This window comes from Olea europaea, chromosome 2 (genome assembly GCF_002742605.1).
Source record: "Olea europaea var. sylvestris chromosome 2, O_europaea_v1, whole genome shotgun sequence".
Lineage (NCBI taxonomy): Eukaryota > Viridiplantae > Streptophyta > Magnoliopsida > Lamiales > Oleaceae > Olea > Olea europaea.
In genome coordinates this window covers 6857846-6871242 of record NC_036238.1, presented here as the reverse complement: position 1 = coordinate 6871242, position 13397 = coordinate 6857846, and the positions used below count along the sequence as shown (strand labels likewise).

Sequence of the window (13397 nt, the reverse complement as noted above, 5' to 3'; positions counted from 1 at the left end):
TAGGGGAAGGCAAAGAGAAGGATATATTATGGTTGTGGGAAATTAGGACATTTCATAAATAAGTGTCGTAAAGAGAAAAACAATTTGAGATATCAGAGGATTGGTAAACCCAGTAAGACAAACGTTGCCTTGAGAGATGAATCTATGGAGGTTTACATGCTCTTAAATATTGAACCAACCGAAATTGATCTGTCTATGAACTCGCGTATGCATAGTGGATTCTTAACTCTAGTGCTTCTTTTCATGTTACATCAAATAAATTGTTGTTTGATCATTTGCATGAGTTTGATAATGAATATGTAGCTGCATGTGATAGAGTTGCATATAAGATCACTAGTATAGATAATGTGACAGCTAAATTTGATAGTGGCTTTATGTATATATTAAAAGAACTTAGGTACATTCCATATATGAATAGGAATCTATTTTTTGTGGAGGAGTTAAAGCGTACAAGTTTCACTAGTGTACTCGGTGATTAGGTGTTAAAAATGTTCAAATGAGCACTTAGATAATTTAAGATTGCCAAGAGGAATGTCATATACATCAAGAATGCTAAGGTCATGGGTGGTTTAAATTCCATATCACTTACATTGATTACATGTAGTAGTGGTATCATAGGTTAGCTCATAGAAGTAGCTTATCGATAAGGGTGTATTTGGTAAGGATCAAGTGCCGAGCATGCCACTTTGCTATCATCATGTGCTTGATAAACATCATAGGATGTCATTTGCATCTAGCACACATAATACATCATGAGTATAAAAATATATTCATACTATTTTGTGTGGGGTTCGGGAAGCAATTCGACTTTTGATGGTAATAAATATTTCTTTCTATTATTATTGTTTTCTCGAAATGTGTATGTGTTTATTTACTAAAAGATAAATTTGAAACTTTTGTAAATTTTAAAAATTAAAAATTTGGGTGGAGAACTAGATAGGAAAAAAGATCAAATATTTGCGTGTTGACAATGGTATTGAGTTTTACAATACTGAATTCGATAATTTGTGTAATGAATCTAGCATCACTAGATAAAGGACTCTGACTTACACTTTCCAGTAAAATGAGGTTGCCGAAAGGACGAATCATACTTTACATGATAAAATTAGACGTATGACATTGAGTTCTGGTGTGCCTAAATCGTTTTGGGGTTAAGTTGTTAAGAATGCATGTTATTTGACTAACATGACTCCATTTGTTGTGTTAAATGCTGATACTCCATACGAGATATGATACGATAAGTGAGCTGATTATTCTATGTTTGGAACCTTTGGCTTTGCTCATTTCTCTCATCTAAGTGAGGAAAAACTAGAACTTAAAGCTAAGAAGTGTGTTTTCTCATATTACCCCAAGAGTTAAGAGATATAGGTTATGGGATATGAGCCAAAAGGGTGTGAGAATAATCATAAGTAGTGATATCATCTTTAATGAGTCTGAGATACCTTGAATAGAGAGTGAAGAACAACAAAAAAACTGTTAGGGAAGAGTCCCTAGTTGAGGCGAAGCGAGTGAGTGTCCACATCCTCAATATCTCAAGCGAGCTAGAGTGTAATATACAAAATCAACAGAATAAAGAAATAAAAAGTGATGAGGAAAATGTTGAGAACAATCCTATCAATCAAGACCCTCTAGTTGACTACCAATTAGCTAAGGATAGAGAGAAAAGACCAAGTAGAGAACCCCCAAAGCTTGTTTGATTACATTATAGCCTACACTAGTTTTCAAGAACTAATTGATAAGGAGCCACACACATATGAGGAAGTTTTGAGGAGTGAAAAAAGTGAGAAATAGCTAGGAGTCATAAGAGAAGAGATGAGATCTCTTGCTAAGACTTAATCTTCTTAGACCTAAGGATAAATCTTAGGATGCAAGTGTGTTTATAAGATTAAGGAGAAAATTGTTGAGCATAAGCCTGTGAGATATAAGTCTAAATTGGTATGGGATAAATTATAATGAGATCTTTTTGCCTATTGTTAAGTGTACCACTATTATGGTCATAGTTGCTTTTGTTGCTTATTATAATTGGGAACTTGAATAATTTGATATCAAAACTGCTTTTTTTGCATGGCAAGTTTGACGAAAAGATTTTTATGAATCAGCCTAAAGGTTTTGAAATTAAAGCTAAACATGATCATGTGTGTTTTTTAAGGAATTCCCTTTATCGGTTAAAATAGTCTCCACGTCAATGGTATAAAAAGTTTTGATTGCTATGTGTTGTCATTGACTTCAAGATAAATGAGTTTGACCATTGTTTGTATTATTTGGACCACGGCACTAATAAATAATGTGTATATATTATCTATGTGGACAACATGTTACTAATTGGTCCTAACACGAAAGTGGTAAACATGATTAAAATTGAGTTATGCAAATAATTTGACATAAATGACCTAGGACATACTAGGATAGCGATGGCAAAAAAATCAGCCCCACTCGACCCTGACGGGCATTCGGTGAAGCGGGGTATGAAGAGAAAAAAAAATAAAATAATTTTATTTTTGGACAATTCACCCTTAAAAACTCATTTTGAAATTTTTTTAATTATCGAATAATAGCATAACTCGAAATTTTAAAAATGTTAAAAAAAAAAAAAAGGTAGTAAATGAGGCAAGCCACCATCGCTGCCTCGTCGGGCGGGGTGGCGAATCCGACTCACTGTCATCCCTATGCTAGGAGGATCCCTGGTTTGGAGATTAATAAGGATAGGTCCAATTCTTTCTTATATGTGCATTAAACTCCTTGAATGCTTAAAGTTTTGAAGAAATTGGCATGATTGATTGTAAATCTGCTTTTGTGTCTCTTGAAAACCATTTTATTTTGTCAAAAACAATCACATACTAATGATGAAGAAAAAGATCGTATGAGTAATATTCCATATTCTAAAGTTGGCTCTATTATTTGCCTTATGGTCTGTACTAGACCTGATTTAGCTTTCACTAAGAGTGTATTAGCTTGGTACATGTGTAATTGGGATTCTAAGCATCGAAAAGCATTAAAGTGGTTACTTAGATACTTGAAGAATATTTTTTATGTGGGGTTAGCTTATAGATTTGCTGTGAGGGTAGAAGCTTAAAGGTTTTAGAGATACTAACTATAGTGGTGATTGAGATGATAAGAAATCTACTTGTTCTTATGTTTTTACATTGTGTGACTCGTGTGATTGGAAGTCTCAACTCTAACATTTTATTGCTCCATCTACTGCTAAAGTTGTACATTGATGCCACTGAAACTATTAAAGAAGTTTTATAGTTTAGGGGTTTACTTAATGAATTGGGTGTTTTAAGTGATAATGTGATTGTATATTCTGATAGTCAATTTGCCATCCATTCCATTTGTATAAGAACCTTATGTTTCATGAACACATTAAAAATATAGATGTTAGGCTATATTTTATTAGAAATGTAGTATCTTAAAACTTGAGAAAGTGCATTCAAATTATAACCCTGCAGATATAAATACTAAGGTGCTCCCCTAGTTAAATTTTTGTCTATACTTATAAATATGAGTAAAGGTATATGACGTTTCAATTTTATTTTGAAATCATATCGTGCGACTATTAAACTAGTTTTTTCTTTTTGTAGGTATATTTAACGTCTAGGTGGAGGTTCGTTGGGTATCTTGATACCAAATAAACCCGGGCTGTGATGATATGTTGAATCAGAATAATATTCATAGGCTTCTTTAGAAGTCCATTATTGAATCTTTAATTAATAAGTTGACCCGATCCACAATTGGCGACCTAATTACTAGAGACGAGCCAAGACCCTTGTGTGAATAATTGTTATGTGCGAGGCCCGACCCACTTGGTTATTTAACCTATTTCTTGTGGCACATGTATATTATTCACTTGGCCCCTTTGTGACGGGATATTCTTTGGGATAGTCTGTGTTGGAGTTGCCTCGTGATTTGGGTTTGATCTAAGCCATGTACCATCCATTTTGGAGGCCAATTCCATTATTGAAAGGGAAGTTGATTTCTTGCTTTGATTTATAGTGTTCATTATCTAGTTATCAGTTGTTATTGCTTAAAATTTGTGTTTTGGTTATTGATTGAAGGTTAGTTTATTTCCATAGACCATGACACAGATCTGAACCAAATGAGCCATTTTAACTAAGCTTAAAAATCTACAAATAAATAAATAAATAAGTTACTCAATTTGACAGTAAATAAGCATTAGTTTCAAAATAAATAATTTTTATTTAAAAATTTAAAGTAATAAAAAAAATATCTAAACACATTAAGCGACAAAAAATTTATTCAATTTTTACATATTTTAAGCTTAACTAGAGATGCTTTAAATATACCCCTTTTCAAATATTGGCTCATGGCCTCACAAGCTCAATTATTCCTAATAAACATGTTCACATTTTCTCTCTTTCTTTTTTATATTTAGAAAATGAAATTAACCCATGTTTGATGGAGATTAAAATCAAATTTTGAGTAAATTTTGTTGAAAGTTAATTAAATATGTAATTAAAAAGTTGTAGATCACATAAATTGTGTAGTTAAAATTAATTATTAACTTTAACTTTAACTTAAAATCTAAATTTTAATTTTTACCAAATAAGGGCTACGTGTTTTCCTATTTACATGCAAGCAATTAGCATTTTCAGAGGTTAAGTAGATTGGAAACCCTCAATTGAACATTAACTTTCTATGAACTTATATGGTTTGAGTCCAACCCAAAAGATAAGGACTGTGATAAATTCACAATAAAAAATTGTAACATTAGATAACTCTAGATATCCTCTACAAAGCATGTTGAGGATGAGATGAGAATTACTTGGACAAAACGATTGTGAAGATTACATATATTGCATAAAGCTACTTTCGTATGAATAGTTCCCAAAGTCATGTAATCGGAAGTATGAGCTGCTTCAGTTTTTGAAAGGAGAATAGAATGTAAGGACCCTAATTGTATTTCACATTGCTCGCTCGCTCACTCGACTTAGACTTATTTTATAGGATTATAACCATTTGGACACCTTTGCTTACAAGTTTAATATAACTATTTATGTGATTGTTACAAAATTGTTGTATATGTGGCTCAAATGGAGTGGAACACAGGTCCCCGAATCAAATAAGTCGATGTTGGAGCGAAGCGAAGTGGAGTGAGAGGAGCGCAGAGCATCGAACGAAATAGAGCAGAACGATGGCATTAGCCTTGCGCGAGTTTAATTCACTGTCTAGTCGCCAGGGACACTAAATGGGTTGGGGTGAGGGGCAACGTGGGGACGTTACGGTACATGGGTATTTTCTTATACAGGCCTTAAAGTCTTATATGGGCCCATGCTAGGGTTAGTATAAATAATATGTTGTAACCCTATTTTTCACTACTGAATGAAATTATCTCCACTTCGCTCTCGTAGATGTAAACACACTACCAAATCACGTAATTTCTTGTGTTGATTTCTCTATTTCATCTCTTTATTATTGTGCATAAAATCCAACAACTGGTATCAGAGCAAGGTTCAAATGGCGAGTTCTTTGATTACAAAATTCGATGTGATGAAGTTTGACAGATCTGGGAATTTCGAATTATGGCAGCGAAGGGTGAAGAATTTGTTGGGGCAGTAAGGGATGGTGAAGGCTCTATCTGGGAAGAAGTCAGAAGGTATGTCAGATGCCGATTAGAAAGAGCTTAAGGTGCTAGCAATTGGTACAATTCAGCTTTGTTTGGCAGATGAGATCGTGTATCACGTCATGGGCGTTAAGTCTCTGATGGAAGTTTGAGAGAAATTAGAGAGTCGTTATATGTTGAAGTCTCTTACGAACAAGCTGCATCTGAAGCAACAGCTGTACGAGCTCAAGATGTTGGAGGGAACGGATCTGATTCAACACAACAATGTGTTCAATCAAATCATCAGTGATTTATTAAGATTTGAAATCAAGTTTGATGATGAAGACAAGGCAATGATATTGTTGTGCTCTCTTCCTCCTTCGTACGACCACCTGGTGATCATGTTGACGTGGGGTAAAGAGACTCTCAAATCGGAGAAAGTCACATTAGCCTTGTTGGCCTACAACCAGCGAGAACTACGTACTGGCGAAAGTTTATATGAAGAAGGGCTGATCGTAAAGGGCTACCAAGATCGTGTGAGAAAGAAGGACATAAATGGTTCTTACAAAGGGAGAACACGAGATCAAAATCTAGGAATCAAAATTGGCAAAACGTCAAGTGCTATAAATGCCATCAGATGGGTCACTTTAAGAAAGACTGTCCGAATAAGAAGAAAGGTAATGAAAGGAAAGGTGATAGGTCATCAAACTCAACTAGAGTTGCAAAAGGAGACTCAGATTCTGGAGATGAAGACATGCTATCAGTCTCTACAGGATTCTGAAAAATTATGTGGCTGTTGGGTACTTGATTTAGCCTATTCATAGCACATGTGTTCTCACAGGGATTGGTTTTATTCATGTCATCCAGGTAATTTTAGATATGTTCTAATGGGTAATGATACATCATGTAAGGTCATTGGAATGAGATCCATAAAATTTAAAATGTTTGATAGTGTGGTAAGGACCTTGGAAGATGTTATCCATATACCTGAGTTGAGAAAGAATCTAATTTCTTTAGATACTTTAGACACAAATGGTTATTCATATAAGTCAGAGTGTAAGACTCTAACAGTGAAGAAAGGGGCTATATTGTGATGAAGGGTAAGAAATTAGTAGAGAATATCTACAAACTACTCGAGAATACAGTTATAGGTGAAGTTGCTACAGTGGAATCTGAGTTAGATGACACTCTTCTATGGCATATGCGATTGGGGCATATAGGAGAACGTGGTATGGTTGAGCTTCGCAAGAAGAATTTCTTGGAGAGGGTAAAATCATGCAAGCTAGATTTCTGAAAGTTCTGTGTACTTGGAAAATAGTCCAGAGTACAGTTCAAGATGAGAAAACACAAGACAGAGGGCATTCTTGATTACGTGCACTCAGATGTTTGGGGGACCAGTGAGAGAGTTGTCCAAAGGTGGATCTCAGTATTTCATTACTTTCATCGATGGCTTCTCTAAAAAATTTTGGGTATATTTCATGAAGCACAAGCTTGAAGCCTTTCCAAAGTTCAGATTGTGGAAAGCGGAAGTAGAGAAACCAGACAGGCAGAAAAATTAAGTATTTGAGAATAGACAACAGTACAGAGAACACAGATTTACAGTTTCTAAAATTTTGTGGAGAGTATGATATTCAGCGGTATTATAAAGTTCATAAGACACCACAGCAATATGGTGTAGCGAAGAGGATGAACAGTAAAATTATAGAATGGGCAAGATGTTAGAGGCTGAATTAGGGCATTCGATGAGTTTTTGGGTAGAAGTAGTTAACATGGCATGTTATGTCATAAACAGATCACCACGAGCAACACTAGATGGGAAAGTTGCAGAGAAAGCTTGGACAGGTAATGAAGTTGATTATTTTAAATTGAGAGTATTTGGGTGTTCGACTTATGTGCATGTATCCAGTGATGAAAGATCCAAACTTGATCCAAAATCAAGAAAGTGCATTTTTCTAGGATATGTGAAAGGTGTAAAATGTTATAAGTTTTGGGATTCAGAGGCAAGGAAGATAGTGATAAGTAGAGATGCAGTTTTTAATGAAGCATTTATGCTTAAATCTTCTTCAGATAAAGAGAAGCTCAATTCAGACGAAGGCAGCAGCAATAGCTAAATGGTGCAAGTAGAGCTAGATAATGTTGACAGGAAAATTTAAGCTTAGAGAGCGAATAGTTTCTAGGTCAAAGGTAGAGTAGTATCATAGTGTTGTCATAGATAGACCATGTCACATTAGCAAGCCAACAATAAAGTATAGATTCGAGGATTCGATTTTTTATGCACTCATTATCAGCAATAGCGATTCTATAACTTTTCAGGATGCCATTGGTAGTCAGGAGAAATGTAAATGGGTAGAGGCTATAATGGAGAAAATTGAGCGACTGCATAAAAATGATACTTCGGATTTGATGGAGCTTCCAGAGGGGAAGAAATCGATAGGGTATAAGTGAATGTACAGAAAGAAAGAAGCAATGTCAGAAAATGAAGGAGAAAGATACAAGGCTTGATTAGTAGCAAAGGGATACTCACAGAGGAAGGGAGTAGATTATGATGAAATTTTCTCTCCGATCATCAGATACACTTCCATCAGGATTGTTTTGGCAATGGTGGCTAGTTTTGATTTGGAGTTAGAGCTGCTAGATGTGAAGATCATTTTCTTTCATGGAGATTTGGAGGATCAGATTTTCATGGAGCAGCCAGAGGGGTCCTTGGAACCAGGCACAGAGAGTCTTGTGTGTAAATTGAAGAAGTCTTTATACGGGCTTAAGTAGTCTCCTCGACAATGGTACAAGATGTTTGACTCTCATATGATTCAGATTGACTACAGTCGTTGTGATTATAATTGTTGCGTTTACTACAGAGTTCTTGATGATCATTCTTATATTTTTTTGATGTTGTATGTGGACGACATGCTAATTGCTGCTAAAAACATGAATGGGGTAGACAGATTGAAATTTTTGTTGAGCAGTAAGTTTGATATGAAAAACTTGAGACTGGCTAAGAATATTCTTGGCGTGAAGTGTCTCAGAAAAAAATATTTGAAGAAAGTGTTGGAGACGTTTAGCATGTTTGATGCAAAATCAGTTGCTACACCGTTGGCAAATCACTTCAAATTGTCTAATAATCAGTGCCCAAAGAATGAAGAAGAAATTGCAGAGATGTCAAAGGTGCCTTATGCCAACACAATTGAATGTTTGATGTATGCAATGGTGCGTACTAGACCAGATCTAGCACATGTAGTCAATGTGGCTAGCAAGTATATGGCTAATCCTGATAGAGAGCATTGGAGAGCTGTAAAGTGGATTTTCAGGTACTTGAAAGGTAAAATGGAGTGTGGGATCATGTTTGAGAAACATGGTGATGTTTCAGTTCAGGGATGTGTAGATGCAGATTATGCAGGGGACTTGGATGATAGAAACATGGTGATGTTTTCATACTGACAGGTGGGACTATATATTGGAGATCAATGGTGCAGTCACTTGTGGCATTATCTACAACTGAAGCAGAGTACATGGCGGCAACTGAGGCAGCCAAGGAATTATTGTGGTTGAGGGGGTTTGTTAGGGAACTTGGGATCAAGCAAGATGGAATGAAGCTATATTATAATAGTCAAAGCGCCATCTTCTTAGCAAAGAATCAAATTTATCATGCAAGAACAAAACACATTGATGTGAGATTTCACAAGATAAGAGAGTTGGTTATTTCAGGAGAGCTGTTGTTAGAGAATGTGCATACCTCATAGAATGCAGCAGACATGATGACAAAGCCAATCACAATGGATAGATTCAAGCATTGCTTGAACTTGATTAACATCTCTAAGTGTTAAAGAGGATGTGTCCCAACCCATTAGTCCTAGACGGTGTGATTTTTTCAAGTTATGCTTTTCTCTTAAGGGGTGATTCGCCAAGGTAGAAGTTGGTGTGTTCCATTCTATATGAGCCATATACACAACAAAAATAGACAAAATTTGATTTCTTGTGCCTGAGGTACATGGAACTTCAACTAATAAAGAAAGGTTATGATGCAGCACATGGATCAATTTTAATTTTGGAGAAGAATATATTAAGCTTTAACCTCCATTTTTTCAAAAAAATTATTTTTTTTGAAATTTCATTTTTCACCATACATTCTCCTATAAAATAATTTTACACGTAATTTAAAAATTTTTACATATTTTTTTAATAGCACATTCTCCAAAAAATCATTATCCCCCACCCCACCCCACCCCACCCCCAAAAAAAGGGGATTAAAAATGGCCCTAGTATTTATCAATTGATGTGGAATACAAAATTATTGACACAACAAAGATATTTAATGTACAAATATAGTTGTCCATCAAGAGAACCAAGTGGCAAGAAAAAAACAGCTTTGTTAAATTTCTTTAGCATGGTCAAAATTTTAGTATACTCTTGCATGTCCTTTTAACACCACCTCAAAAATTTAGTATATTCCTTAGCATTCTTTAGGAGTAAAGTGAAATTGATCATTGGTTCCCCATTTTCAAAGCAAGGGTAAATGGTTCTTGGGGCTATGCTGTTGGACCTTATGAACGCACGAGACATAGTGCATAGGTATTCTTTGATGTCACAGGGACAAGACGTTGTGACATATGGAACAAGTGCAGATTTCTGGGCACTTACAGCTAGTAGTTTTTGATGGCCAACAAGGGAAAATTTTGGACCTTGATGAGAGGCATTCATTGAGGTTGTAAGAATAAAAAACAGGGCTGAAATGGGTCAAAATTCTGTGTGTGCTGGGTAGTCTAAATCAATGGCAGATTCATCAAACCACAAAGAGGCAGATTCAAATAACTCTAGAAATGATAAGGCCAAAGGTAAGGTTGAAGAACCAAGGAAACTCGGTGCAAAAATTGACAAGAAGAAGGGTACATCCCTTGCTTCAAAGTCATGTAGATTGCTTCTTGGAATATTAGGGGTATGAATTCACCCCTAAAACAAAATGGGATCCGGGAATTTATCAAGTAACATTGCATTGATAATATGGGTATTTTGGAGACGAAGTTGGTTGATCGAAAATTGAAGACAATTTTGGGGAATAAATTCTATGGCTTCATGCATGTAAACAATTTTTGCACAGACAGATCTTGATTTTGTAGAATCCATCCAAAGTGTTTTTGGATGTGATGGAGGTTCATCCACAAATCATTCATTGTAAAGCTACTTTCAAGGTAACATCTTATAACTTTCTTGTTAGTTTTGTTTATGGATTTCATACTTTGGTTAGCCGATGGCCACTTTGGAGTAACATTATGGAATTCAACGCTAAAATTTCATTGCCTTGGATGATTCTTGGTGACTACAACAATATTCTCAAATTTGATGAGAAATGTAACGGAGCGGACGTTACTCCTTATGAAATAAAGGATTTTGCTAATTGTTGCCTTCATGTGGGTCTAACGGATGTGCACTCCATTGGTTGTTCTTACACGGGGACTAATAACTTGATTTGGAGCAAAATTGATAGGGCAATGGTCAATGATATTTGGGTGCAAAATAGGACATATGTTGATGTAAATTTTCTACCTTCCGGATGCCTTTCCGACCACTCCCTTTGAATTCTTTCCGTTCATGATCTTGTTGGGAGTGCTAAAAAACATTTCAAGTTTTTTAACATGTGGACTAAGCATAAGGACTTTCATGATATTATTCAAACTTGTTGGAACTTTAATGTGTGGTGGACAAAGCAATTTATCCTTTGCAAGAAGTTAAGCAAACTAAAGGGAGCTTTGAGGGAGCTAAATATTAAGCATTTTGGGCACATTTCGACTAGGGCAAATGAGGCTAAAAATGAATTGGAGACTGCCCAATTACAACTACATAATCAGCCCATGAATGAAAATCTTCAACTTATGGTTGCTAAATTGAGGAAGAAAGTCATTGGTTTATGTGAAGCGGAACGTAGTTTTTATTATCAAAAGGCAAAATGCATCTTCCTTAAGTAAATTGATAAATGTAAAAAGTTCTTTCACTCGGTGGTTAAAAGAAACCCAAAGAGGAATTTTATAGCTACTATACTCAAAGAGGATGGGATCTATACTACATCACAAGATCAAGTTGCCACAGAATTTGTAATATTTTACACTACTTTGCTGGGAAAAAACTACCCAACTCAGCCTATTGAGATGGAAATTGTTACAAATGGTCCCTTAGTTTTATTGGAACAAGGTAACTCTTTGATTCAGAACATTTCTTATGAGGAGATCAAAGAAGGACTTTTTGATATTGGAGATGATAAGTCTCCCGGGCTGGATGGTTATACTTCTTTTTTTTAAGAATGCATGGGGGACTATTGGCGATGAGTTTGTTGGAGCTATCATGGAGTTCTTCTCTTCTGGTTCCATCCTCAAACAAATCAATCACACGGTCATTCCTTTGGTGCCTAAATCTGGTCACACACCGCATGTTGGGGATTTTAGGCCTATCTCTTGTTGTAATGTTACTTACAAAGTGATTGCAAAAATTCTTGCTTCTAGACTGAGACCTATTTTGGGTAATATTGTGGACCATGCACAAGCCACTTTTGTGGAAGGTAGGAGCATGGTGGAGAACATTCATCTTGCCCAAGAACTTATGAGGCAATATAATAGGAAAAGGGTTGCTCCAAGATGCTTCCTAAAAATTGATCTTACGAAAGCTTATGATTCGGTAAGTTGGGATTTCCTTAGAGATGTTCTTGAAGGACCCCTCGAGATTTGTAAGTTGGATCATGGAATGTATTACTTCTCCAACATATTCCATTGCTTTGAATGGGAGTATGCATGGGTTCTTCAAAGGAAGGAAAGGCCTCCGGCAAGGTGATCGCCTCTCCTCTTTTTTGTTCGTACTTTGTATTGAATACTTCTCAAGAATGCTTAAAGTTACCACGAATGATATTGATTTCAATTATCACCCTAAATGTGGCCCTCTAAAGATCACCCATTTAGCTTTTGCGGATGATTTGATGCTTTTTGCTAGGGGAGATGTCATGTCGGTGAAAGTTCTTATGGTGGTTTGGTATTGGGTTTAAGGTTGAACATCCTCAAATCAAGTTTGTTTACAACGGGGATTCATGGAGAACTACTTGAGGATATCTTGCAACTCACACATGTCCTGAGGGATAGAATGCCATTTCGGTATTTGGGGATTCCACTTGCTTCGGGAAAACTAAAAGTAAGTTGTTATGCTTCCTTTCTTGACAAAATTAAAATTTATACTAGTGCATGGAATTGCTCTTCATTATCTTATGCGGGCAAGGTGGAACTTATAAGGGCGGTTCTTCAAAGAGTTGAATGTTTTTGGCTTTTTATCTTCCCTATCTCGGCTACAATTACATCAATGATTGTTAGCTATTGTTGGAAATTCCTTTGGGGATCTAAGAAGCCTTTGGTTGCATGGAAGGATCTTTGCCTTCCAAAAGATGAAGGGGGCATCGGCTTGAAGGACTTGAAGAGTTGGAATTTAGAGTTACTTGCTAAATCCCTTTGGAATACACAACACAAAAAGGACACACTATGGATTCGTTGGGTTCACGGCTTGCATTTGGGAGGTTCGCCCTAGAAAAAATCACTCTCCACTCTTTAAAAAATTGCTGAAAATCAGAAATCTACTACTTCAAAAGCTTGTTGGTCCCCAGTTTCTTGCACAGGACAGAGAACAAGTTCAGCGGAATCTGGACAATTTTCTGAGTCAGTCGAACGCTCAAAATTGGGTGCCGAATCTGGGAGAAAACTCAGAGCGAAGACATGAAATTCTGTTCAGTTTTACGGAGTTATCGGCTGCTCAAAATGGGGACCGACATCTAGGATTTATGGATAGTTTTTTCAGTGGGGGAAACATGTACTAA

The 13397-nt window shown here is 36.0% G+C and overlaps 1 protein-coding gene across 1 annotated transcript; it reads left to right on the top strand.

The window, feature by feature from the left end:
- The first annotated feature begins 11890 nt into the window (after positions 1-11890).
- Positions 11891-13397, top strand: LOC111371725. The gene is made up of 5 exons (XM_022993860.1): positions 11891-12369; positions 12422-12541; positions 12583-12724; positions 12809-13078; positions 13188-13397. The coding sequence occupies exons 1-5, from the start codon at positions 11891-11893 to the stop codon at positions 13395-13397; spliced, it is 1221 nt and encodes a 406-aa protein (XP_022849628.1).

Bases quoted from the DNA above. Each gene is read 5' to 3' on its own strand.
- LOC111371725 (XM_022993860.1), top strand. From the start codon at position 11,891: ATGGAGTTCTTCTCTTCTGGTTCCATCCTCAAACAAATCAATCACACG. The intron at 12,370-12,421 runs GTGATCGCCTCT...ATACTTCTCAAG, and splicing joins AAGGAAAGGCCTCCGGCAAG to AATGCTTAAAGTTACCACGA. The intron at 13,079-13,187 runs GTTCACGGCTTG...GTTGGTCCCCAG, and splicing joins ACACACTATGGATTCGTTGG to TTTCTTGCACAGGACAGAGA.